Below are 27,069 nucleotides of genomic sequence, written 5' to 3' on the forward strand. Positions count from 1 at the left end.
CTTTCCGCTGAGCCCATTCTTCCTTGCTCGAAAGGGCCTTGCTTGGTGGGATCCAAAGGTTAGCCACCTCTAAAGTTCCAGGGATGTTGATAATCTCATCTTCTGCCTCTTGATGCTCGACTAAGAAATCCGCTATTGCTTGCCCCTTTATTGCCCTTTGTGGTACATATTGAAAGCTAAACTCTGACAGTACTAGAATCCACTTTCCAATTCTCCCTGTCAACATTGGTTTTGACAGTATATATTTGATCATGTCAGTCTTGGCAATAATGTGGATGTGGCAAGGCAACATGTAATTTCTTAGATTGTAGGCAATAACGTACAGAGCTAAACATAATTTTTCCACTGGAGTATATCTTGTCTCTACCTCAGTAAGGATTCTACTGAGGTAGTATATGGCTTGTTCCTTCCCGCCTTCATTATTTTGGGCCAGCAAGCTTCCAATTGATTTCTAAGAGGCAAAAATATAAAGCTTTAAAGGCTTCCCTTTCTGAGGTGGCATGAGCACTAGTGGAAAGGCCAAGTAAGTCTTTATGCTGTTGAAGGCTTCTTGGTATGGTGGACCCCATTCAAACTCTTCTTTATCTTTCAACCTTAGAGGAGGAGTTAGCGGCTAAATCTTGCCCCCCAAGTTAGCAATAAATCTCCTTAAGAAATTGATTTTTCCAAGCAGCCTTTGCAATTGTACTTTATTAGTGGGAGAAGGTGATTCCATTATTGTTCGAGCTTTGTTCTTGTCGACTTCTACCCCTCTTTGATGAACAAGGAATCCAAAAGCTACCCGATCTTACCCCAAAAGCACTCTTCTTTGGATTCATTTTTAACTTATGGATCCTCATTCTTGTTAAGACTTGTCTGAGGTCTATTAGATGCTGCTCTTCAGTCTTAGATTTCAGCATGATGTCATCAATATATACCTCCATGCTATGGCCAATTAAGTCATGAAAAATGGTTTTCATTGCTATTTGATAGGTTGCACTGACATTTTTGAGCTCGAATGACCTTACCAAGTACTCATATGCTCTGACATAACCCGGGCACCTAAAAGCTGTTTTATGTAAATCTTCTTTAGCCATTTTTATCTAATTGTATATAGCATTCCCTTCCATGAAAGATAGAACTTTGTGCTTGGCAACTGCATCTATGGATAGGTCAGCCATAGGCATGCGGTATTCATCTTTAGGCATGGCTTCATTAATGTTTCTATAGTCAACACAACATCTAACTGCATTAATTATAGCTTTTAATATAGGTACAATGTTGGCCAACCACTCGACATATTTGGCAGGCCTAATAAATCCAACCTTCATCAGCCTTTCGATCTCTTCTTTGACCTTTTCTTCGATCTCTTTTTACATCATTCGTGGTGCCTGCTTGACAGGTTTAAACCCCTCCTTAATAGGCATCATGTGTTCTACTAAGGTTGAATCTAAACCTGGCATTTCGATGTAGTGCCAAGCAAAATAGTTTTTATATTTATGTAGAAGGTTGACAATCCTTACCCGAACTTCGATTTCCAACAAACTGATCTGTATAGCTCTCGGATCTTCCTTAGTTCCCAAATCAATGGTCTCCAAGGGGTCTTGTACTTCTGGGGCGGTTTATCAGGCTCTACACGCAAAAATTCAACTAACTCTGGACTTTTGGGCAAATCCTCTGGCCTATCCAGGTCATATATACATTCAGCTATTTGGATGGCTGCTTCTAACTCCTTCCCAAAACATTATTCTTTACACATTTGGCTGCTAGAAGCCTATTTGTTCCAATCATTTTCTTCCTTGGCTGAGTTCTCATTCTCTTGTTTTCTCTCTCTTATACACCAACTGTCTTTTTATTAAGGACCTTGTTTGTACCATACTTGACCAATCCCAAAACTACTGAGTATCAGTCAACGTTATACCGTCAAGGACCCAGAAGAGTTTCCCTCCAACCAGGAGGCCAATCACAGCGCGACACGTGTCGACATCAGAAGCCAATCATAGCGCGACACGTGTTAACATCAGAAGTCAATCACAACACGACACGTGACAATGTCAGAATGAAACTTGAAACTCTCTTCTATAAATAGAGATCATTCTCTCACAATATTTCCGAATGTCATTTGTACTAAATCATTCACTAGTACTCACTAAAGGAGAGCTTGAACCTATGTACTTGTGTAAACCCTTCACAATTAATAAGAACTCCTCTACTCCGTGGACGCAGCCAATCTGGGTGAACCATGTACATCTTGTGTTTGCTTCCCTGTCCATATCCATTTACATACTTATTCACACTAGTGACCGGAGCAATCTAGTGAATGTCACAAACTTAACATTTTTTGTTGTACCAAAGTCCTCACTGATTTTGTGCATCAACATTTGGCGCCGTCTGTGGGAACGACACTTATTCCCACTTTCTTTAGCTTTGCCAAGTTGGTTTCCACCATTCGTACACTCTCTTTTGACCAAGCATCCATCTCCAACATGGGGAGTGAAGGAAGCCACATCACACAGAATGACACCCCTCTTGCACCTAGTGCGAAGCAACGAAAGAATGAAGGAAAAATGGTTCCTCTTCAAGCTAAAGTCGATGAGAGCTCAAAACAACAAGATAGCAATGAAGAATGAGGTCTTCTAAGAGCAGTATGAGAAGCTCTTTGAGACGCTCCACGAAACTAGGCGTACTCAAACACGCAAGCTTGTTGCCCCTATGGACATCAACCATCATCTGGGTACCCCCCAACACGGAAGGCACCTCCATTTGACATGGGTATCCCTGATGAGGAGGGAGCTAATCATCAAAACATTGATCAACATGAGACTTTTCTCAACCCAGATGCTTCAACCCGAAGCAGGAGAAGTGGAGGAAGACACCTCATTGTAGAAGGGTTGGAAGGATCGAAAACTGTTTATCGTGACTGCCGAGACTTCCTAAAGCAACGTCGAGAGAATCCCCTCCATATATGCTTGAAGATCAATGACCTAAGGGTTTCTGAAAGACTCGGTCCCTTCCCATGACCCAGGCCCGCTACCAATCTAAGGAAGGAATAACAGGTCCCAGAGGAACATGAAGGTACAGGGGACTCTGAGGTATTTCGATAGACTCACCTTAAAAGTCAGTACGACGAGTTCAAGAAAAAACCACACGCCATTGCTCAAACTTTCATACTTCCAAGAGGAGATGGAGACTTACGAAAGAAAATTCCAGTGGTACATGGCTCCACTCAGGACCCCCTTGTCCTATAGCTCATTGAAAAAGTAAACAAGTTGAAGGCCGAACGTCAGGCCGAGATACCTGACTGGAACCAACCCAGGTCTAGCCCTCTCACAAGAGAGATCCTCGACACGCCCCTTCAAGCAAAGACAAAACAAAAGCTTGGTTTACAACTATATACTGGAAGGGAGGACCCAATTGAACACCTTAACCTCTTTGAGTCCACCATGGCATATTGGATGCACACCGACAAAGGGCGATGTCTTTTCTTCCCCTCTACCTTTTCTGGTGGAGCTTTAAACTGGTATTGCCGTCTTCCACTTGAGACAGTAGACTCATTTGAGGAACTGAGGAAATTGTTTGTTTCTCAACACATCTTCCAGACCGATCGCTTGCATTCTATAGATGACTTGTACACTATTTGCCAGAAGCCGGACGAGTCACTACGAGAGTATGCCAATCGCTTCAGCCATGAGTATTCTCGCTGTGCTGAGGCAGATGATAAGACCGCCCTCAAGGCCTTCACGGTAGGTCTACATGATTGTTTCTTCAAGTACATGATCAATGCCAACACTTGGAATACTTACTCTGAGGCGATGGCACAGGTTTACAACCACGCCTCCGCCGAAGCAAGGACATACCAAGGGAACCCCCATATGGTTAATCTCTATCAACAAGTGGGAAGTGGAAGTCAAGTTCTACCAAGTGAGGAGATCTTGGCCATTCAGACACCCATTGCATCATCTCCTGCCTCATTTAGCTACTCGCTAAGTCACCAAACGTATCTGTCTCTTGGTAAGAGGAAGGATTTTTACTCTCAGCAAGCCTATTACAACAAGAGGGATAAAAGTTCGTATCAAGACAACTAGGGGTAAACGTACTGTCGACTATTATGACTATTAGGCCAAGCCTCACTCTTTCAAAGTGGAAGACTAGGTACTGAAGGAAATGCTATTATAAGAAGGCATACACATTACAAATGTTTTGACTCTCAACCGCTTGAGATCTTTTGTCACACAAGCCATTCGGTAAATATTTAAAGAAGAGGGAATTCAGACAACTTTTTCTGAGTCTTTTGCGTTCCTAGCACTGGAACACTTGGTCTACACTAACCTACCCTTATACTCCAACTCAGAGCCTCAACATGCATACTTTGACACAAAGTATGTGATACTAAGTGTTACAACCAACATGGATCACATATCAAAAGCATGGATCCCTTCATGCATAGCAAAACATTCATAAGCATCGCTCATATCAATCAACATAAACATCATACATTCCAACACATTCATACATAAACACTATACATTCCAACACATTCATACATAAACATCATACATTCCAACACATCCATACATAAGCCAATTGTGATTCGAAAGGGTTCAACATACTTTGTGTCTTCAACACTTGCTACAATGTGCCTCGACACCTTGCCCTTATTCTTACTAACCAGGTGAAGAAGGAACTCATCTTCATGCCACCAACCAGGTGATGAAATGTACAACCCGTACTCTAATATCATTTGGCAACTTGCCACTCATGCCACCAACCAGGTGAAGAAGGAACTCATCTTCGTACCACCAACCAAGTGATGAAAACAACTCACCATTCATTCCACCTACCGGAAGACGAGTGGTACAACTTGTACATGTGAACTCCTAGCATTCACAAATAATCAAGACAATGTGAAGCAAAACCAATTTATGGTGCTAACAAGAGCTTCATCAAAGGAGTTTAACCATAATTCTCAAAAGCTTCACACACTCTTGATCAAGACAGTGTGAAGCAAAACCAATTTATGGTGCCAACAAAAGCTTCATCAATGGAGGGTAATCACAATTCTCAAAAGTTGCACACACTCTTGATCAAGACAGTGTGAAGCAAAACCAATTTATGGTGCCAACAAGAGCTTCATCAAAGGACTTCAACCACAATTCTCAAAAGCTTCACACACTCTTGACCAAGACAGTGTGAAGCAAAACCAATTTATGGTGCCAACAAGAGCTTCATCAAATGAGTTCAACCATAATTCTCAAAAACTTCACACACTCTTGACCAAGATAGTGTGAAGCAAAACCAATTTATGGTGCCAACAAGAGCTTCATCAAATGAGTTCAACCATAATTCTCAAAAGCTTCACACACTCTTGATCAAGACAGTGTGAAGCAAAACCAATTTATGGTGCCAACAAGAGCTTCATCAATGGAGGGCAACCACAATTCTCAAAAGCTTCACACACTCTTGATCAAGACAGTGTGAAGCAAAACCAATTTATATTGCCAACAAAAACTTCATCAAAGGAGTTCAACCACAATTCTCAAAAGCTTCACACACTTTTGATCAAAACAGTGTTAAGCAAAACCAATTTATGGTGCCAACAAAAGCTTCATTAATAGAGGGCAATTACAATTCTCAAACCTTCGAAGCAAATTCAAGACTGTTTGAAGCAAATTCAATTTATATGGCTCATCCAAACTTTCAACTACTACAATGTGTGACTTGCATCACAATCTCTTGCTCAACAGTGTGGAAGCAAAATTTGTATATGTTGTCTCTCCCACATTTTCAAATTTCTATTTCCCAAAAAAAAAAAAAGGAAATTCAACAAAGCTTCATCAATGGAGGACAACTACAAATTCTCAAAAGCTTCACACTATCTTCATCAAGATAGTGTGAAGCAAAATCAATTCATGGTACCCAACAAAGCTTCACCAACAAAAGCTTCATCAATGGAGGACAACCACAAATTCTCAAAAGCTTCACACTATCTTGATCAAGATAATGTGAAGCAAAATCAATTCATGGTACCCAACAAAAGCTTCAACTCCAAAGATTCACCAACAAAAGCTTCATCAATGGAAGACAACTACAAATTCTCAAAAGCTTCACATTATCTTGATCAAGATAGTGTGAAGCAAAATCAATTCATGGTACCCAACAAAAGCTTCAACTCCAAAGCTTCACCTACAAAAGCTTCACCAACAAAAGCTTCACCCACAAAAGCTTCACCAACAAAAGCTTCACCCACAAAAGCTTCACCCACCACAAAAGCTTCACCCACCACAAAAGCTTCACCCACTACAAAAGCTTCACCTACAAAAGCTTCACCCATAAAAGCTTCACCAACACAAGCTTCACCCACAAAAGCTTCACCCACCACAAAAGCTTCACCTACAAAAGCTTCACCCATAAAAGCTTCACCAACAAAAACTTCATTCACAAAAGCTTCCTCCACCACAAAAGCTTCCCCCACCACAAAAGCTTCCCTCACCACAAAAGCTTCACCCATAAAAGCTTTACCAACAAAAGCTTCACCCACCACAAAAGCTTCACCTACAAAGCTTCAAAACAAAAGCTTTACTTATAAAAGCTTCACACTATCTTGATCAAGATAGTGTGAAGCAAAATCAATTCATGGTATCCAACAAAGCTTCAACCTCAAAGCTTTACCTACAAAGCTTCAACACCAAAGCTTCACCTACAAAGCTTTAATATATATATTTAGGAAATTCGAAAATTCAAAAATTCAAAAATTCGAAAAAAAAAATTTTGAAAAAAAAAATCTCGAAAAAAAAAAATATTCTTAAAAAAAATTGCCTAGGCCTCCTCTTCTTTGGGCCTAACAACTTTCATAACAAATATATATGAAGAATGAGTTTTGGACTACCACTTAGAAAGGAAATGCCTCATTCGTCAACTTCCTCGACCAGAGACTTGGGGGATTCCTACCATATGCTACTGCACCTTGACACTCGGAAGTCTCACGACCACTCAGTAACTTGGATTTTTCAAGTCTCCAAACGAGAAGTTTTCCTCACTCAGGAAATTAAGGGAGCATTACCTCAACCTACATGCTTCACTCACAAAGCTTCAACATACAAGCTTCAACAAAAGGAAAAATTCAAAGAACTTAGTGAAGAATGCCTTGGTGTATTTAACACAATACGTTAAAATGAAGCAAAGCTTGTTTATTGATATCTCCGATAAGTTACAAATATGTACATATACATGAATCAAAATAAACAAACAAGAGGGAGCCTTCATAAAGGTTGCTCAGGAGAAGTCTCAGCAGTCGGCAGAGCCCCATAAAGGGGAGGCACCAGATGGTGATTATTCGGAGCCTCAGTACTAGGCAGAACCCCAGAAGGAGGAGGCACCGAAGGTTGATCATTTGGAGCTTCATTACGCGATACAGCTGATAGGATTAAAAGCACACCACAAAGTAGCACACAAATATCCTATTGATTTTCCTTATTAACACTAAGATTTGTCAATTGTAGCATATGAAAATAAGGATCTTTCCCGCAGAAGATTGTTTTATCCAACTACCTAAAATGTCACAAAAACTGGGTTGCTGTCCCTACTGACTAGCCACCGAAAAATAATTATTAGACCGACTTATACTTATCTAAAGTCTACGAAATTTCATATGCAGATACTAGACACACAAAGCTACACTCACACAATTTTTTTGGGATTTTTGGAGTTGATTTGCTATTTAAAACAAAAACAGGATAGAAACAAATTTTAAGTAGTTCACAAATTAAGAAAAACGAGTTAGGGGTATTGCTATCCACCACCAAATAATCATGCAAACATGTTATGTTTCATTCAAATTTCTTTTATTTCCAGATGAAGATGCTCAAGTTGGCTCAATGTTAGAACTCAACCTATTACTCTTTCTTACGTAGTATGTTAAGAGAATGGCGTTTTCAACTTAACTTAGTCCCTAGCATGCAATCTAGAATGGCGTGTTCATAGATTTAACAAGTAGAAATCATTAAGAACGAAAAGAGTTTTAGTCATCACAAGGCATCGTAAGTACTGGCGTTGTCTTACTTATCCTAGAAATTGGTTCACATGTTAATCGCAATTAACAAGTACTACTTTAGAACATATGTAGGTCCTTATTCAACAAGGGCAGGCACACACATATTCATAGCATTAGAATCCTACTTACTACGTATGCATCCATAGAAAACAAATAAAGAATTCATCAATGAGGCAAGTAGTGAACCAAGTTTCATCCATTCATAAAAGTAATTCAACGAAATGTCATAACAAAATTGCAATCATATTCGGGGCTTCAAAACAGCCCCTAACTTCTAAAAAATTAGTTACACATAGTTCTCAAAATAAACCAAAAGAAAGACATGAGTTTGAGAAGATAAAACCGAGAGAAGAGAATGCCAAGATTTCCTCCTTCCTTTCCTTCCTTTCTCAACGCAGCAGCCTTGCCTTTTTTCCTTCCTTTCCTTCCTTTTTTTTCTATTTTTTTTCCTCTAAAGAACTCTCTTTTGCTGCTACAACCTGCAGCCTTTATGCCCATGCTTGCTGCCCCATTTCTGCTCCATAACTCACCCCACTAACAGCCATTTAGTGATGACAATAAGTGAGAGGAAATGGTAAAACAATTGTAACTTTTTGGGCAACCTTTATGCCAATTACTCCCACTTAATCCTCATCTTTATTTCCATTTCATCTGATATTTGAAGAGGTGTCAGCTGGCTTGTTCTTGGCTGCATCAGTTTTGGCTGCTAGTTTTATTGGATTTATTGCCTTCAATGCAGTTACAAACTGCTCAGTGTCTTGGAAACCTTTCAGTGTTAAAACGGCCATAACTTCTTCTAGAAAAAAGATATTAACAATCCGCGAAATGCTCCAGAAAATAGACATCCGTAGCTTTCCAAGCATATAAGGCTCATTCTCTAATTCATTCTGAGCTGTTCGAAACTTGCTTCTAAAGTCAGCTGACCTGCACAGACAGTTTTGACGAATTTGTTACTTAAAATCCCACTTGTGCTATTTTTCTTTTATTTGCTTGACAAATCCTACAAAACACAAAAACAAAGTAAATAGCTCAAAAATATAAGGAACTAACTAAGAAAAGACAAGTGAATTTGATGTAAAATATATATAAATATGAGCTTATCAAATACCCCTACACTTAGTTTTTGCTAGTCCTCGAGCAAAACGAAGAAAATATGAAAAAGTAGCAACATGAAAAACAATAGCTTCCCCCTATGTGACCCTCATAGAATTTCATTCAAGAAAACAAATCATCAAGAATCTTAGCTAGCACCAAACAAGCTAATCCAAGCTCATCTTCCTTATTCAAATGTTAGCAGTAACTTTTTAATCATCCATGAAGTGTAGTGTGTGTAATAGCCATGCTAATGCAATTTCAAGTTTTTTTTTTTTTTTTTAAACACCACATGCTAACTAGTGATCTTCTCACGGGACATACACTCAATCACACATATGTTTAGTTTAACGTGTTTCTCTCAAAGAATCAAATGTGAAAGATTTACCATAAGCTTGCATAAAGATCTCATCTCTACAATCATAATTGCAAAACTTAAATCAAGAGGACTTTTATTGGTTGTAATGAGGCTTAGGAAGTGGGTTATAGAAATGAAAGGATAGGTAAACACAAGTTCCAAGCTATATTGCAAGCAATTCTCTTGTTAAGATTTACAAGAACTCAAGCTCTCCAACCACTCTACTAATACCTCCAACCACACCCCTAAACTGAAAAAAAAAAACTTTTTATTTGCTTTGTATACTTTTTTTTTCTTCTTTTTTTTTTTTGAACCAATTTTGCACATAACTAAATACAAACATGAAATACCCCCACACTTATTCTTTTTCCAAACTCCTTCAAAGTACTTCACAAACATTTCTCATAAGACAATCTCACATTGCTCACTAGCTAGCTTGGAAAGGGTAAGGAAAAATGTTTAAGGTATAAGGATAGACATATCTGGTGATAAGAAATAAAAGGCTTAACATATACGACTCAAATTGGCAATCTAATGATATTATTTTTCTTTTGGAAACATGCTTATTTGGGCCATGGTGATAAACCTAATGCCTCTATCCTTTTCAAGTTCATGCAATCAAATGACAAACATTTCGAAAGATCGTTACGCAAGTTCTAGAGATGTAAGTCACATGAGTTCATCACACATAAAAGAATATGAGTGTATGAAAAATGCACACACTTTCAATAGGCTCAAAAACTCACATAGGTTGTATATGGTCACTATATTCACATGCGAAGTTTTAAGTCATACTTTAGTTTCACATCAACAAGGCTATGTGCATTTGGATTTTCAAAGATGATTAAACATGTACAAGGCTAACAAGAGAATAAGGAATTTCACACAACACATGCTTACTAAATTCTTGATCCCTGTAGTTCAAATTCAATCCAATTATATCATTGGGTCGGGAAACTAACAAAAATCTAATTCAAAGCGATAAAGAAAATAAGACAATATTTTTTGGATTTTCACATTTTTTTTAAAATTTTTTTTTTTTTGGGTTTATTTTTTAGAGTAAACAAAACCAATTAAGAAAACAAAAAGCAACAACAAGGAAACAAATCAAACCAATTCTTAGTCAAAGGGATGAACATTTTCAATTTGGTCATTTTTTAGATCCTTTCCCCCAAACCTAAACTAGACATTGTCCTCAATGTCAGAAAATGAAAAAAAAATAATAATAATAATAATAAACAAAATAAAGCATTTAGACTGAAAACTTCCCCAATTTGCAGTAAAATCAAGCAGTGACCCCCAAACTCCAATTCTGCAATCAACTCCAATGGTGGGCACGATCAAATTTTCCTACAAAGAAAAGAAATAATTCAGCTTAGCACGCAAGAAAATTCAGAAAAAACAAACTAAAAATTGAAAATGACATAAAAAGACAATGAATAGAAATATTGGGTTGCCTCCCAATAAGCGCTTGCTTTTATGTCCGCAGCTGGACGGTACCAAGAGTAATCATCCAAGGGGAGATGGTTCTTGGAAGGGTACAACCTCCACATCATGCTCCACAAAAGACTCATAATATGGCTTGAGTCTATGCCTATTCACTTACAACATTTTCCGGTCTTTGCACTTTGGATTTCCACTGCACCATAAGGAAAAATATTAGTTATAACAAATGGACCAACCTATCGAGAACGAAGTTTACCTGGAAATAACCAAAGGCGAAAATTAAATAGAAGAACTTTTTGTCCAATGGAAAAGCTCTTCCTTGATATCATCTTGTCATGAAATGCCTTTGATTTCTCTTTGTATATTCGACTAGACTCGTATGCATCATTCCGGATTTCGTCTAACTCGTTCAATTGAAGCTTTCTATGCTGTCCGGCAACACTCATGTCCATGTTGTAGGCTTTGATCGCCCAATAAGCTTTGTGTTCTAACTCTACTGGAAGACGGCATGGTTTCCCATAAACTAACCGAAATGGGGAAATTCCAATAGGAGTCTTATAAGCAGTCCTATAAGCCCACAATGCATCGTTTAAGCGCATGCTCCAATCCTTCCTACTGGGACTCACAGTTTTCTCCAAAATTTGCTTCACCTCACGGTTTGATACTTCTGCTTAACCACTAGTTTGCAGATGATAAGGTGTAGACACCTTATGTGTGACATTGTACTTCCTAAGCAACGCTTCAAATGTTCGATTGCAAAAGTGACTCCCTCCATCGCTGATGATTGCTCTAGGTGTTCCAAATCTTGCAAAGATGTTAGTCTTAATAAAATCTGAAACAACTTTTGAATCATTAGTTTTGGTGGCTTTCGCTTCCACCCATTTAGAAACATAATCCACAGCCAATAAAATGTAAAGAAAACCATTTGAAGATGGAAAAGGTCCCATGAAATCAATGCCCCACACATCAAAGATCTCAATAACCAAAATAGAGGTTTGTGGCAATTGATTTCTTGGGCCCAAGTTACTTGTTCGTTGACAACGATTACATGTTGCACAAAAATCGTACGAATCCTTAAACAAACTAGGCCAATAAAAACCACTCTCTAACACCTTAAGAGCTGTCCTCTTTGCTCCAAAATGGCCACCACATGCATAAGAATGACAAAAAGTTAGAATAGATTTAAACTCAGATTCGAGGACACACCTTCTAATCAATTGATCAGTGTAATATTTCCACAAATAAGGATCATCCCACTCGTAGTATTTGGCGGTTTTGATGAAGGAAAAAATTTGTCCTAGCAAAGAACAAGTAAGAACATTTGAATACATATGCAAACTATTAACACATTAAAGTAGGCATGCATTCAAAAACAATTCATAAAACCCATGACTTTCAAAGCCTAGTATATGGTGAACCAATAAACTCTTTAACAACATTAAAGAGAAGGAAAGATTTAGAGTTTCTTTACCCTTGAAGCTCATCCTTGATTACACAAGGGATTCACCCAAGTGGAGGGCCTTCAAGTCACCTCCTTGCTTCTTGGATCTTCCTTGTGTTTTTCCTCCTTTTAGTGCTCCTTTGCTTCTTTGAGGATTTGAGGATTTGTTCTCCAAAACATCAAAAGCTTGATGTCTCTAAGTCTCTTCACCAAGGATGAGATGTGAAGATGAAATGGATGACTTAGGGAAGAAGAGATTGCTAGCTATTCGTTCCCTAGGTGGCCGGCCTCTTTTGAGAAAATGAGAGAAAATGTTTCACCTCATTTCACCAAGAAAAACCCTAAATGAAAATAAAGCTATAAAGTTAAATTTATACTTCATCACATGTGAGTGGCAAAATTGTAATTAATCCAAGTTTGACACTTCTCACCCTAATGGCTAGCCATATCAAATTGATTGGGCTAATTGCCCATTTTGTTTTAGTTGTCATACAACTTAAACATAATGGGCCTTGTGGACCAAAACGCTTTTGGGCCCCGAAACCCAAAACCAACATATAAGCCCAATACGAACATTTCGTATAATTAATTAACTAATTAATTAACCTTGACCATTCTTCAATTAAACCATTTAATTGCTTATCCATTTCATTTAATTTCTTCACCAACATCCTTACTCGGTGTACGATTCATTAGGTTTCATTTAGCGAGGTAGTGGGCGATTGTTACTCTTAACGATCGATTGTGAATTGAAACCACATTTCAATTCTCCCTTAAAATTAGTGTTTGCTAATCTTTAGGGCTTCCACAAACCATGAGTGACACCTAGCAGCATATCATGGTTACCCAAGCTAAGTAGAAGTGGTTGGAGAACCTATCCAGTTACAACTACAATGCAATACGGTCTTTCTCTAATACAATACTCTTAATCACATTGTTTCAGGTGATAGTTTGTTTCATGTCTACTATCCAATGTGATACTTATCTATATGATTCAATTGAATATGATTTGGAACAAACTTCCTAAGTCATATTCATATGCTTTGGCCAAAGACTCTCGAATCATATCTTAGAGTATTCTCCTTCCACCATGGAAGGTTAGAGATTCCTTGTTGTGCATTCATATGCCTACATGACTAGGTAGCTTGACCACAACAATGCCGTGGACACTCCAATGGAATGCCTTTGACATGATCAAAGATCAAGGACCTAACCATTAGACATCAATGATGCCTCAGGTCAAATGACTACTTTGCATGTTGCAACTTTCGAGTTCTTACATGACATGTATGTTCGAACTCTCTTTTGATCGTTGTTTAGTGTACTCGATCACTCTTTCGAGCACCTATGTGTTTGCCTTAGTGTCCAACACTAAATGACATGAGACTAGTCATACTCATGCTTGAGTCGACATAACACATACTAACCTTAGCGGATTGTCAATGCCCAATTGGTAATCCTATGGCTAGGAACGTTTTAGGAATGAAAATAAGAGAAAGGTCTCGATAATCTAACTTACTTAACTCGCTTATCTCTTAGATCAAATACATTCCTTGGATTCCCTTATTGCTTAAACACATGATACAATAAATAGTGATTAACAATAAGCTTTGCCCTTCATTAAACATATAAAAGTTTAATACAATAAGTATTCCAAAAGCTATTACATCAAACGAGTGGCTTTGTGGGCATACTTCCAACAATCTCCCACTTGCACTCAAAGCCACCTTCCCATGTATCTAATACCCATCTTTTCCATATGACGGTCAAGCTGGATTTGAGACATTGGCTTTGTCAGTGGATCTGCTACGTTATCAGCTGAGGCAACTTTGAGGATGTTGACTTTCCCCTCGGCAGCATATCTTCTAATGATATTAAAGCGCCTGTCAAAATGCTTGTTCTTTTGATGTGCCCTGGGTTCCTTGGCTTGAGCTATCGCCCCACTATTATCACAGTACAAAGTTACTGGTGATGTAATGGTTGGAACCACTCCAAGTTCAGTTATGAACTTCTTCATCCAGAACGCTTCTTTGCCGGCTTCAGCTGCAGCGACATATTCAGCCTCTGTTGTGGAATCAGCAATTACACTTTGTTTCTTGCTCTTCCAACTGACAGCCCCACCATTTAGAGTGAATACATATCCGGAGTTGGAACTTCTATCATCGACGTCAGATTGGAAATCTGCATCTGTATAGGCTTCCACTCGCAACTCTGTTGCTCCTCCATAAACGAGGAACATGTCCTTAGTTCTTCTTAAGTACTTAAGGACCGTCTTGACAGCTGTCCAGTGTTCTGATCCTGGGTTAGATTGATATCGACTAGTAATGCTCACAACATATGCGATATCAAGCCTTATGCATATCATGGCATACATGAGACTTTCTATGGCAGAAGCATAAGGAACAGTACTCATTTGCCGTATCTCTTCAGGAGTCTTAGGTTCCATGGACTTAGAAAGGTGAATTCCATGTCTCACAGGAAGAATACCTTTCTTAGATTGTTCCATCTGGAACCTACTTAGCACCTTATCTATGTACATAGATTGGGATAATCCAATTAATTTTCTGGATCTATCACGATAGAGCTTTATCCCAAGTACATAAGATGCATCTCCCAAATCTTTCATGTGGAAGGTTTTGGATAACCACACTTTTACAGAAGAAAGTACTACAGTGTCTTTCCCGAATAGTAATATGTCATCTACATATAACACTAGGAATACCACTGCATCCCCAACGACTTTTTGATAAACACAATTGTCGTCTTCATTTTGAGTAAAACCAAACGTTTTGATTTTAGTATCGAAACGAATGTTCCAGCTCCTGGAGGCTTGCTTAAGTCCATAAATGGACCTTTGAAGCTTGCATACCTTAGCCTTTTCAGACTTGGACACGAAACCTTCAGGTTGAGTCATATAGAGCTCTTCCTCTAGGTAGCCATTCAGAAAGGCCGTCTTCATGTCCATTTGCCATATCTCATAATCATGGTACGCAGCTATAACAAGCAAAATCTGAATGGACTTAATCATGGCTACAGGAGAGAAGGTTTCTTCATAGTCAATCCCTTCTTGTTGCATGTAACCCTTGGCTACTAGTCTAGCCTTATAAGTCTCCACGTTCCCATCAACGCCTATCTTTTTCTTGAAGACCCATTTGTTTCCAACAGGTACTATACCTTCTGGAGGGTCTACAAGAGTCCAGACCTGATTTTGATACATGGAATCCATCTCAGATTTCATGGCCTCTTGCCATCTCTTCGAATCAATGTCGGACATTGCTTCAGTGTAGTCCCTAGGGTATTCCTTTGTGTCATTGTCACCTAGAAGGTACAATTCCTCAAAGTCATTGCCTAAGCTATACCTTTTAGGTGGCTTACTAACCCGTTCAGATCTACGTGGAGCTAGAGGTTCAGGAACAGGGTTGTCAACTTGTCGAGTGCTTGTTTGTGGTTCATCATTAATCTCATTAATTTCCATCTCTTTGCATATAGTTCCTTTGAGAACGAATTCGTCCTCTAGAAACTTAGCAGTTCTGACGACAAAGACTTTCTGGTCGTCTGGATGGTAGAACTCATATCCCATAGTTTCTCTAGGATATCCCACAAAATAGCATCTTACTGATCTCGCTTCAAGCTTAGTAGCTTCAAGCTTTTTGACATATGCTTCACAACCCTAAATCTTAATGTGATTAAGACTTGGCTTTCTTCCATGCCATATCTCATAGGGCGTTTGTGAAACTGATTTAGAAGGTACTCTATTAAGCAAGTAAGCTGCTATATATAGAGCGTATCCCCAGAATGTTACTGGTAGATTGGCGGAACTCATCATAGACCGAACCATGTTCATCAAGGTTCGATTTCTCCTTTCAGAAACTCCATTAAGTTGTGGAGTTCCTGGTGGAGTCAACTGTGATACTATTCCACACTGTTTGAGATAATCTAGGAACTCATTACTCAGATATTCACCCCCTCGATCCAATCTTAGGGTCTTTATTTGTTTCCCAGTTTGCTTCTCAACTTCATTCTTGAATTCTTTGAACTTTTCAAAGGATTCTGACTTGTACTTCATAAGATATACATAGCCAAACCGAGAGTGATCGTCGGTGAATGTGATATAGTAGGAGAAGCCTCCTATCGACGTAGTAGACATAGGTCCACATACGTCAGTGTGGATTAACCCTAGAATTTCAGTGGCACGCTCTCCTTTTCCAGTAAATGGAAATTTGGTCATCTTCCCTTTCAAGCAACATTCACAAGTACCCATCTGGTCATTACCTAATGGGCGGAAATATCCGTCTTTCGACATCTTATGAATCTTATCAAGGTTCACATGTCCAAGTTTAAGATGCCACATCCTTTCTTGGTTAACTTCTTCTCTAGCCCTTTTGGGTTTTGAGGTATTCCCGCTTTCAATACAGTGCATCCCACTATTCGTCTCTAGGTGAAAAAGTCCCTCTATCATATTACCATGAGAGATAATACGACCGTTCAAGTATAAAGTGCAACTCATTTTGTCAAACAATACTGAGTGCCCATCTCGTAAAAGCTTAGAGATAGAAATCAAATTCTTTATACTTGAAGGAAAATATAAACAATTTTTAAGTTCCAGGACTTCCCCAGAGGGTAGTTTAAGCATGTACGTGCCTATTGCTTTTGCAGAGATTTTAGTGTCGTTCCCAACTCGCACAACCATCTCCCCATTGCGCAGTGACCTGCTCCCTACTAGTCCCTGCATCGTATTACAGATATGTTGACTAGCGCCTGAATTAAATATCCAGGAATTGGAGCTCACTGTAAAAGCACTCTCTATGACAGAAATAGTCTCTTCAAAAGTTCATGTCATAAGGCTCGCAATGTGCACCCTGTATTTCTTCTTCCAACCTTCATCCTTTCCACAATGAAAGCATGTTCCTTTGGATTTTATTGCCTTCTTCTTATGTAACCTTTTCCTTGTTATTGCAGCTTCACTCCCACTGTCCCTTTTGAAACCTTTTTCAAATTTACAGCACATGTCAATCATCTCGTTTAAAGTATGATCGAATCTATTCACTTTATAGTTTACAATAAACTTAGTGAAATCATCCGAGAGAGATGCAAGGAAAAAGTCTTGGGCCATTTTCCCATCGATGGAAGTTCCTAAACTTTGAAGATCTTGAAAGATCCTTTCCATCTTTTGTCCATACTTATGGACCGATGTCCCCTTTGCCATTTTGGCATTCATTAGACTACAAACATTTGAGAATCGTACATTACTAGTCTCATTGTCATGCATCTTATGCAAACTTTTAACCATAGCACAAGAAGTGTCCATGTGCTTATGTAGCTTCATAAGCTCCTCATTAAGTGAAGTGAGGATTAAGCATTTGGCTTGCAAGTCATCCTCATAGTGTCTAACATAATTTTGACACTCCTCATTTGAAGCTAGTTTCGTAGGAGGTACATGAGGAGGGGATTGCTTAAGCACATACAATATGTCTTTCACCTTTGAGACATTCTCAATGCGGCGATACCAAGCAAGGAAACGTTGGCCCCTAAGGCCCCTTTTGTCAAGTATAATGGTGGGTATTATTTTAGGCATGTCGTTAACTACATAACATAACAGAAATCATATTAGATTGTTTGTTTTAAAACTACTTGATTGGGTCTTAAATCAAATAGTACCACCCACTATTTTTGGCAAATTCCACATCCCTCAATGGAATTCGAGAGTTATTTTGAACTCTAAGCGGGGTATGGGAGACTCACCATTACCAAGCCCAAGCCCACCTCACGATGATACGATGTTGGTTAGCAAAAATAATGATGAGAAAATAACGCTTTATTCATTTACAATTTTTGTAATTACCTATCTAGTTTGGCCTCTAGAGAATGTTGCCTCACGATGATACGATGTCGGCACCATTGCACTTAGTTAAGTTATTCCCACCATGCTTAGTTCGTGTAGGGGTTCAAGAATAGCCTCACGATGATACGATGTTGGCCATCCTCGTTGCCTACACTCACTTCATCATATGTTTATGGACTCCTCTTGGATGTAAGCACATACTTTGAACTTCCCCATGATAGAGTAAATAAGGTGTAGGAGTCACAAACGATTGGAGCCCACCACGATGGAAGGCCTACGAAGAGATGTTCAAAACATCTCTCGCTTATCAACTTAATATTCGTTTTGTTGAGGGAGTAATGTTGGGCTGCATCAAAATCATTTTAATCTTATTAAAAGAACTTGGGCCTATCACAACTATTGGTCCAAGTGAACATAAATTAGTAGCATATAATACTCCTACTGTTTCGTTGAAACAAGCGAGACTATATGGAACTACTAACGAACGCATTGCATCCTCATATGGACTATATAGTCATATTAGGTTTTAGGATGATTATGAACCGTTTGATTTGATCCAACACGAGCCTTGTGTTGGACCTTGGGTTTAAGGTAGATAGTTGTTGATTTTAGTTACGCGTTTAATCTAATTAAACCGTTATTTCCTATTGGGCGTTGGACCCAACTATTCCAATTTGCATACATTTAAACAAAAAGGAATACATGAAATAATAAGAAGGGCTTATGCCCTTTTACAACACAAATGATAGACTTATGTCCATTTACAACAAATTTGAACTAATCAAATTACATTCAATTCTACACTACTAAACCCAAACATTCATAATGTAAAGCGGCCAATCACATAGCTTAATTATCGAGGCCTTTGGTTCATAATCACCCTTTTCTTAATCAATCACATTAACTAAGAAAGCAACTTAAACAATTGGTTTTCGGATTCATAGAATTGATTTAAATGGAACTAAATAAAATGAAAATCCAATTCTCATTTAAAGAGACAAAACAATTTTGTTCTCATCTTATTTGGGCCAAAAACAATGACCTCAACAATTGGGCCATTATTTAATAAACAAAAACTTTTGGGGTCACTTTGTAAAAACACAATAGTCCACAACTTCATGTAATTACAACTAGAACCCAAAATTTTAATAATTCCTAAAACTTCATTAAAGGAACAAAACAATTTGTCCTTTAGTGATTTTGGACCTTTACGCAAAAATACGTAAACTTTTGGGCCAAAATGCAAAAACACAAAAGTATCAAAATTTATGTAATTGCACAAAAGGCCCAAAATTACCCTATTGTAAAGGTTGGCCGGCCATGAGAGAAGAAGTGAAAAAAAATTCTAAAAAATTTTTGCAAGTTGATTTGGTAGGTGAGATAAAGGTGATTTAGATGGTTTGTAAGAAAATGTTTTGTAAAACATTAAAGGCATTAAACATATTTCACCAATAAACATCACTCATCAATTATATACCAAAACTTTATGACAAACCATAAAACTTTTGAATCAAAACTTCAAAACTTTTTGTTCTTGGCAAGAACTTCAAGAACATTAAAGAACACTCATGGAAACTCATAATAGCTCCATGAATGTTTTCACTCACCAAAACTCAAATTTTCACTACTCAAAAGAGGGTTAATATCCTAGGGTACTTAGGGGGTTCCAAAAGTCACTTTAAAACCATTTTAACAAGACAAACATGAACCCAAAAAACCACCCTTTGGATTTGGCCGAATTTCCCAACAAACATGGCACCAAATTTTAGTTCCAATATTCATGTTTAAATGAAATACATCTACAACATTTGAGATGCTAAATTTTCAAGCAAAATTTATATTCAAAGCAAGAACAAAGCTTGTAACATTTACAACATTTAAATCACAAATCATGAAAAATCACAAAACCCAAAAGGATTCACCATAAACTAGGCCTAGGCTCTGATACCACTTGAAGGAAAAAATTTGTCCTAGCTAAGAACAAGTAAGAACATTTGAATACATATGCAAACTATTAACACATTAAAGTAGGCATGCATTCAAAAACAATTCATAAAACCCATGACTTTCAAAGCCTAGTATATGGTGAACCAATAAACTCTTTAACAACATTAAAGAGAATGAAAGATTTAGAGTTTCTTTACCCTTGAAGCTCATCCTTGATTACACAAGGGATTTACCCAAGTGGAGGGCCTTCAAGTCACCTCCTTGCTTCTTGGATCTTCCTTGTGTTTTTCCTCCTTTTAGTGCTCCTTTGCTTCTTTGAGGATTTGAGGATTTGTTCTCCAAAACATCAAAAGCTTGATGTCTCTAAGTCTCTTCACCAAGGATGAGATGTGAAGATGAAATGGATGACTTAGGGAAGAAGAGATTGCTAGCTATTCGTTCCCTAGGTGGCCGGCCTCTTTTGAGAAAATGAGAGAAAATGTTTCACCTCATTTCACCAAGAAAAACCCTAAATGAAAATAAAGCTATAAAGTTGAATTTATACTTCCTCACATGTGAGTGGCAAACTTGTAATTAATCCAAGTTTGACACTTCTCACCCTAATGGCTAGCCATATCAAATTGATTGGGCTAATTGCCCATTTTGTTTTAGTTGTCATACAACTTAAACATAATGGGCCTTGTGGACCAAAACGCTTTTGGGCCCCGAAACCCAAAACCAACATATAAGCCCAATACGAACATTTCGTATAATTAATTAACTAATTAATTAACCTTGACCATTCTTCAATTAAACCATTTAATTGCTTATCCATTTCATTTAATTTCTTCACCAACATCCTTACTCGGTGTACGATTCATTAGGTTTCATTTAGCGAGGTAGTGGGCGATTGTTACTCTTAACGATCGATTGTGAATTGAAACCACATTTCAATTCTCCCTTAAAATTAGTGTTTGCTAATCTTTAGGGCTTCCACAAACCATGAGTGACACCTAGCAGCATATCATGGTTACCCAAGCTAAGTAGAAGTGGTTGGAGAACCTATCCAGTTACAACTACAATGCAATACGGTCTTTCTCTAATACAATACTCTTAATCACATTGTTTCAGGTGATAGTTTATTTCATGTCTACTATCCAATGTGATACTTATCTATATGATTCAACTGAATATGATTTGGAACAAACTTCCTAAGTCATATTCATATGCTTTGGTTAAAGACTCTCGAATCATATCTTAGAGTATTCTCCTTCCACCATGGAAGGTTAGAGATTCCTTGTTGTGCATTCATATGCCTACATGACTAGGTAGCTTGACCACAACAATGCCGTGGACACTCCAATGGAATGCCTTTGACATGATCAAAGATCAAGGACCTAACCATTAGACATCAATGATGCCTCAGGTCAAAGGACTACTTTGCATATTGCAACTTTCGAGTTCTTACATGACATGTATGTTCGAACTCTCTTTTGATCGTTGTTCAGTGTACTCGATCACTCTTTCGAGCACCTATGTGTTTGCCTTAGTGTCCAACACTAAATGACATGAGACTAGTCATACTCACGCTTGAGTCGACATAACACATACTAACCTTAGCGGATTGTCAATGCCCAATTGGCAATCCTATGGCTAGGAACGTTTTAGGAATGAACATAAGAGAAAGGTCTCGATAATCTAACTTACTTAAATCGCTTATCTCTTAGATCAAATACATTCCTTGGATTCCCTTATTGCTTAAACACATGATACAATAAATAGTGATTAACAATAAGCTTTGCCCTTCATTAAACATATAAAAGTTTAATACAATAAGTATTCCAAAAGCTATTACATCAAATGAGTGGCTTTGTGGGCATACTTCCAACATTTGACAAGCTTATCTTTTTTAGCACGTGTAAAATCATCCGGAATCCTTTTGATGACCTTGTAATTGATAATATCTGCATACCAAGGGTCAGTAATCTTTAATGAAAACAGTTGCTCATCTGGAAAACTTTCACGTAAAGGGATGAGATCTTCCTCTGTGTTTGAATGCACAAGTTGGCTAAGATGATCTGCTACAACATTCTCACTCCCTTTTTTATCCTTGATCTCCAAGTCAAACTCTTGAAGCAGAAGTATCCATCGAATGAGTCGCGGTTTTGCATCTTTTTTTGTGAGTAGATACTTCAAAGCTGCATGGTCAGAAAACACAATAACTTTAGTCCCAATCAGATAAGATCTAAATTTTTCTAAAGCAAATACAACAGCTAGAAGCTCCTTCTCTGTTGTTGAATAATTCAACTGTGCATCATTGAGTGTTCGAGATGCATAATAGATGACATATGGCACTTTGTTGACACGCTGCCCTAGAACTGCACCAACAGCATGGTCTGAAGCATCGCACATCAACCCAAAAGGTAAACTCCAATCTGGTGGCATGATCACATGAGCCGTGGATAACAACTCCTTAAGCTTGTTGAATGCTACCACACACTCTTCATTCATATCAAATGTTACATCCTTTTGAAGTAAACGACACAAGGGTCTGGAAATCATTGAGAAGTCTTTCATAAACCTACGGTAGAAACCTGCATGTCCAAGAAAAGAACGAACATCCCTGACAGTAGTAGGGATGGGTAAAGAACTAACAAGTTCTACTTTAGATTTATCAACTTCAATTCCCTTTTCAGATATGATATGCCCTAGAACTAATCCATGCGAAACCATTTTTCCCAATTTAACACCAGATTAGTTTCTTGACAACGTTTTAAAACTAAGGACAGATTATGTAGACATGTATCAAAAGAATCACCATAAACTGAGAAATCATCCATGAACACTTCAATTATTTTCTCAATCATATCAGAAAATATACTTACCACACCTTTGAAATGTGGCGGGAGCGTTGCAAAGTCCAAACGGCATCCTCCGGTATGCAAATGTGCCAAATGGACATGTGAAAGTCGTCTTTTCTTGATCCTCCGGAGCAACTGCAATCTGATTATATCCAGAATAGCCATCAAGAAAGCAATAATGAGAATGACCAGCTAACCTTTCTAACATTTGATCTATGAATGGGACTGGAAAGTGATCCTTGCGTGTGGTGTTATTTATCTTCCGATAATCTGTACAGACTCGCCAACTATTTTGCACACGTGTAGGCACTAGCTCACTAGCTTCATTCTTAACAACTGTGACTTCGGATCGCTTCAGAACTACTTGAATAGGGCTCACCCACTTGCTGTCCGAAATAGGATATATGATGCCAACATCAAGAAGTTTGATAACCTCTTTCTTGACAACCTCCATCATAAGTGGGTTCAAACGGCGTTGAGCTTCCCTTGTTGGTTTTGCACCGTCCTCCAACAGAATCCTATGCATACATGTAGCTGGATTTATACCTTTGATATCTGCAATGCTCCAAGCTATGGCAGTTTTGTGATCCTTCAGTACCCGGATTAGTTTCTCCCCCTCTTCTGCTGTGAGTTGTGATGATATGATAACCGGTAATGTTTCATCCTCTCCCAAAAATGCATACTTCAGATGTTCAGGAATCGGTTTAAGCTCAAATTTAGGTGCCTGAATCACAGAAGGAAGAGTTTTTTCGTTAGAAGTAGGAAGAGAAATAAAATAGGAAGAACACTTACCACGAATTGGTGAAAGAGACTCAAGAGAGGCCACTGTTTGGATTAATTCTTCTTCAATGTGCTCTGAATAATTAAAATTTCCATGTGTAATGCTATGCACTAATGCCTTCTCTAAAGTATCTTGTCCCACACCTTCATTAAAACAATCCTGCACAAAATAGTCAAACACATCAAGAGACAAACAAGATTTTAATTCACTAGGATACCTCATAACATTGAAGATTCTGAACTTGACGATTTCCCCATCAATTTCCATGGTTAAGGTACCATCGTAGACATCAATCTTCGTATGTGCCGTTCTAAGGAATGGTCTTCCCAATATAAGAGGAAGTGCAGTAGGCATAGGGTCGTGTTCCATCTCAAGAACAAAAAAGTCAGCGGGAAAAATGAGCTCATTCACTTGCACAAGTACATCCTCCAATAGGCCTTTGGGATATCTATTTGAACGATCTGCCAACTGGATTACTACCTTTGTTTCCTTCAAGTCTCCAAGGTTCAATGACTCATACACTGAATATGGCATCAGATTGATGGATGCCCCAAAATCACACAATGCTCTCCCAAACTCTTTCCCTCCGATTACACATGGAATGGTAAAGCTACCAGCATCTTTCAACTTCGATGGCAGCTTTCTCTGCAAAACAGCTGATACTTCCTCGCTCAATGCCACATTTTCTTGATCATTGAATCTCCTCTTGTTCATACAAAGCTCTTTAAGGAACTTTGCATACTTGGGAACTTGTTTTATGGCATCTAAAAGAGGTAAGTTCACTTGGACTTTCCGGAAAGTATCCAAGATTTCCTTATCAGTTTGCTCTTTCTTAGACTTCATAAATCTACGAGGAAAAGGAACAGGGACGCATGAGTTAAATGAATTTTGAACTTCTTTACTTACCTTATCAGAATCTTTTTTGTTCAATTCTGTATCTTTATGAGACTTTTCAGTTTCTGTTGAAGCCTCATCTTGCTCAAGATTCTTGGTTTGTAGCTCCCCCTGTTCAATTGTGTCTTTTCTAGTCCTCTTTTGCATCCTCGACTGCTCAAAAACTTCTTTTCCACTCCTTAAAGTCACAACATTCATCTGCTCCGCATTTGGATTCACCACGGTTTGGCTAGGCAACCTTCCTGGTTGGTGTTGTTGCCCCATCAAACTTGCTAACTGACTCATTTGGCGCTCAAGGTTTTCAATTGCTTTGTCTGTTTTCTGTTAATGAGATTGAGTAGAGTTAGCTAGAGAAGCAATTAAATCCTCAAGAGACTTACTTGGAGCTTGTTGTTGTTGAGGCTGAAATTGAGTCTGCGGTCTTGCTTGAAAGAAGCCAGGCGGACAGTTATAGTTGTTGGGAACAGATTGTTGTCCATTGTCTTGATTGTTCCACTTTAAGTGTGGATGATCGCGCCATCCTGCATTATAGTTGTTGGAATATGGATCATACTTTTGCCTTTGTTGCCCTTGAAATCCTCCTAACTCATTAGCTTGCTTAAGACCACCTTGATCTATCAACGAAGGGCACATGTCTGTGGCATGTCCCATCATTGAACATACACAGCATACCTATTTTGGAGCCACCATAACCTGTTGCACAAGATTAGTCAAGTTAGCTAATTGTAATTCAATACTAAAGTTAGCACTTACCTCGTTAACTTTCTTAAGAGGTAGCTCATCTCTCCCTCCAAATTGTCGTGTGTTGCCAGCAATGTTCTTTAGCTATGCCTTAGCATTAGTTGGTGTCTTGTCCATGAATGCTCCTCCACTTGCTGCATCAAGCATTACACGATCAGTACCACACAATCCTTCATTAAAATATTGTATTAAAAGATGCTCTGAAATTTGATGATTAGGACAAGATACAACCAAATGTGTGAATCACTCATAGTAATCTCCAAAGGGTTCTCCATGTTGTTGTCGGATTGCACATATGTCCTTCCTTATGCTTGCAGCTTTTGTGGCCGAAAATATTGCTCCAAAAATGCTTGCTTCACCTGGTTCCATGTGTTCATTAATCCCGGAGGTAAATTGTAAAGCCACTCCTTTGCCTTGGCTTCTAATGTAAATGGGAATGCCCTCAACTTGACTTGCTCCTCATCCATATTTGCTGGTCTCATTCCCGAGCATACCACGTGAAACTCCATGAGCTGCTTGTTGGCATCCTCTGTTGAGAATCCATGGAACTTAGGCAAGTAGTGAATCATGCCGGACCTGAGCTCAAATCCTCCGTCTACATTTGGATAGGTGATGCACAATGGTTGTTGATCCGTATTTGGCGTTGCCAACTCCCTCAAAGTACGGTTATCAGCCATGCCTTCTTGTGGTTCTTCCTCCTCTTCAAAACTCAAATGTAGTGGAAAAGATGGTGGTAAGGACACTGATGCACGCTTCGGCTTGATTTTTCTCTGAAGCTTTCGAAGTGTTCGTTCAAGCTCAGGATTGTACGAAGCTAGATCAATGCTCTTGGACCTTCGAGTATGCATATACTACGAAGAGTACCTGAAATAAAAACAAAAACAAAAACACTAATGAGACAAGAAAAGAAAACAACAGAAAAATAAGTAATTAGAAATAACAATCCCCGGCGACACGGCGCCAAAAATTTGATAGGATTAAAAGCACACCACAAAGTAGCACATAAATGTCCTATTGATTTTCCTTATAAACACTAAGATTTGTCAATTGTAGCATATAAAAATAAGGGTCTTTCCCGCAGAAGATTGTTTTATCCAACTACCTAAAATGTCACAAAAACTGGGTTGTTGTCCCTACTGACCAGCCACCGAAAAATAATTATTAGACCGACTTATACTTATCTAAAGTCTACGAAATTTCATATGCAGATACTAGACACACAAAGCTACACTCACAGAAATATTTGGGATTTTTGGAGTTGATTTGCTATTTAAATTAAATCGAACAAAAACAGGATAGAAACAAATTTTAAGTAGTTCACAAATTAAGAAAAACGAGTTAGGGGTATTGCTATCCACCACCAAATAATCATGCAAACATGTTATGTTTCATTCAAATTTCTTTTATTTCCGGATGAAGATGCTCAAGTTGGCTCAATGTTAGAACTCAACCTATTACTCTTTCTTATGTAGTATGTTAAGAGAATGGCATTTTCAACTTAACTTAGTCCCTAGCATGCAATCTAGAATGGCGTGTTCATAGATTTAACAAGTAGAAATCATTAAGAGCGAAAAGAGTTTGAGTCATCACAAGGCATCGTAAGTACTGGCGTTGTCTTACTTATCCTAGAAATTGGTTCACATATTAATCGCAATTAA

The 27,069-nt window shown here is 38.3% G+C and overlaps 1 protein-coding gene across 1 annotated transcript; it reads right to left on the bottom strand.

The window, feature by feature from the left end:
* Nucleotides 1–21,985: 21,985 nt before the first annotated feature.
* Nucleotides 21,986–25,149, bottom strand: LOC114821442 (uncharacterized). Its single transcript, XM_070813050.1, has 3 exons — nt 25,051–25,149; nt 23,020–24,991; nt 21,986–22,848 (listed from the first exon to the last, which is right to left on the bottom strand). The coding sequence occupies exons 1-3, from the start codon at nt 25,147–25,149 to the stop codon at nt 21,986–21,988; spliced, it is 2,934 nt and encodes a 977-aa protein (XP_070669151.1).
* Nucleotides 25,150–27,069: the final 1,920 nt, after the last annotated feature.

This window comes from Malus domestica, chromosome 15, assembly GCF_042453785.1.
Source record: "Malus domestica chromosome 15, GDT2T_hap1".
Taxonomy (NCBI): domain Eukaryota; kingdom Viridiplantae; phylum Streptophyta; class Magnoliopsida; order Rosales; family Rosaceae; genus Malus; species Malus domestica.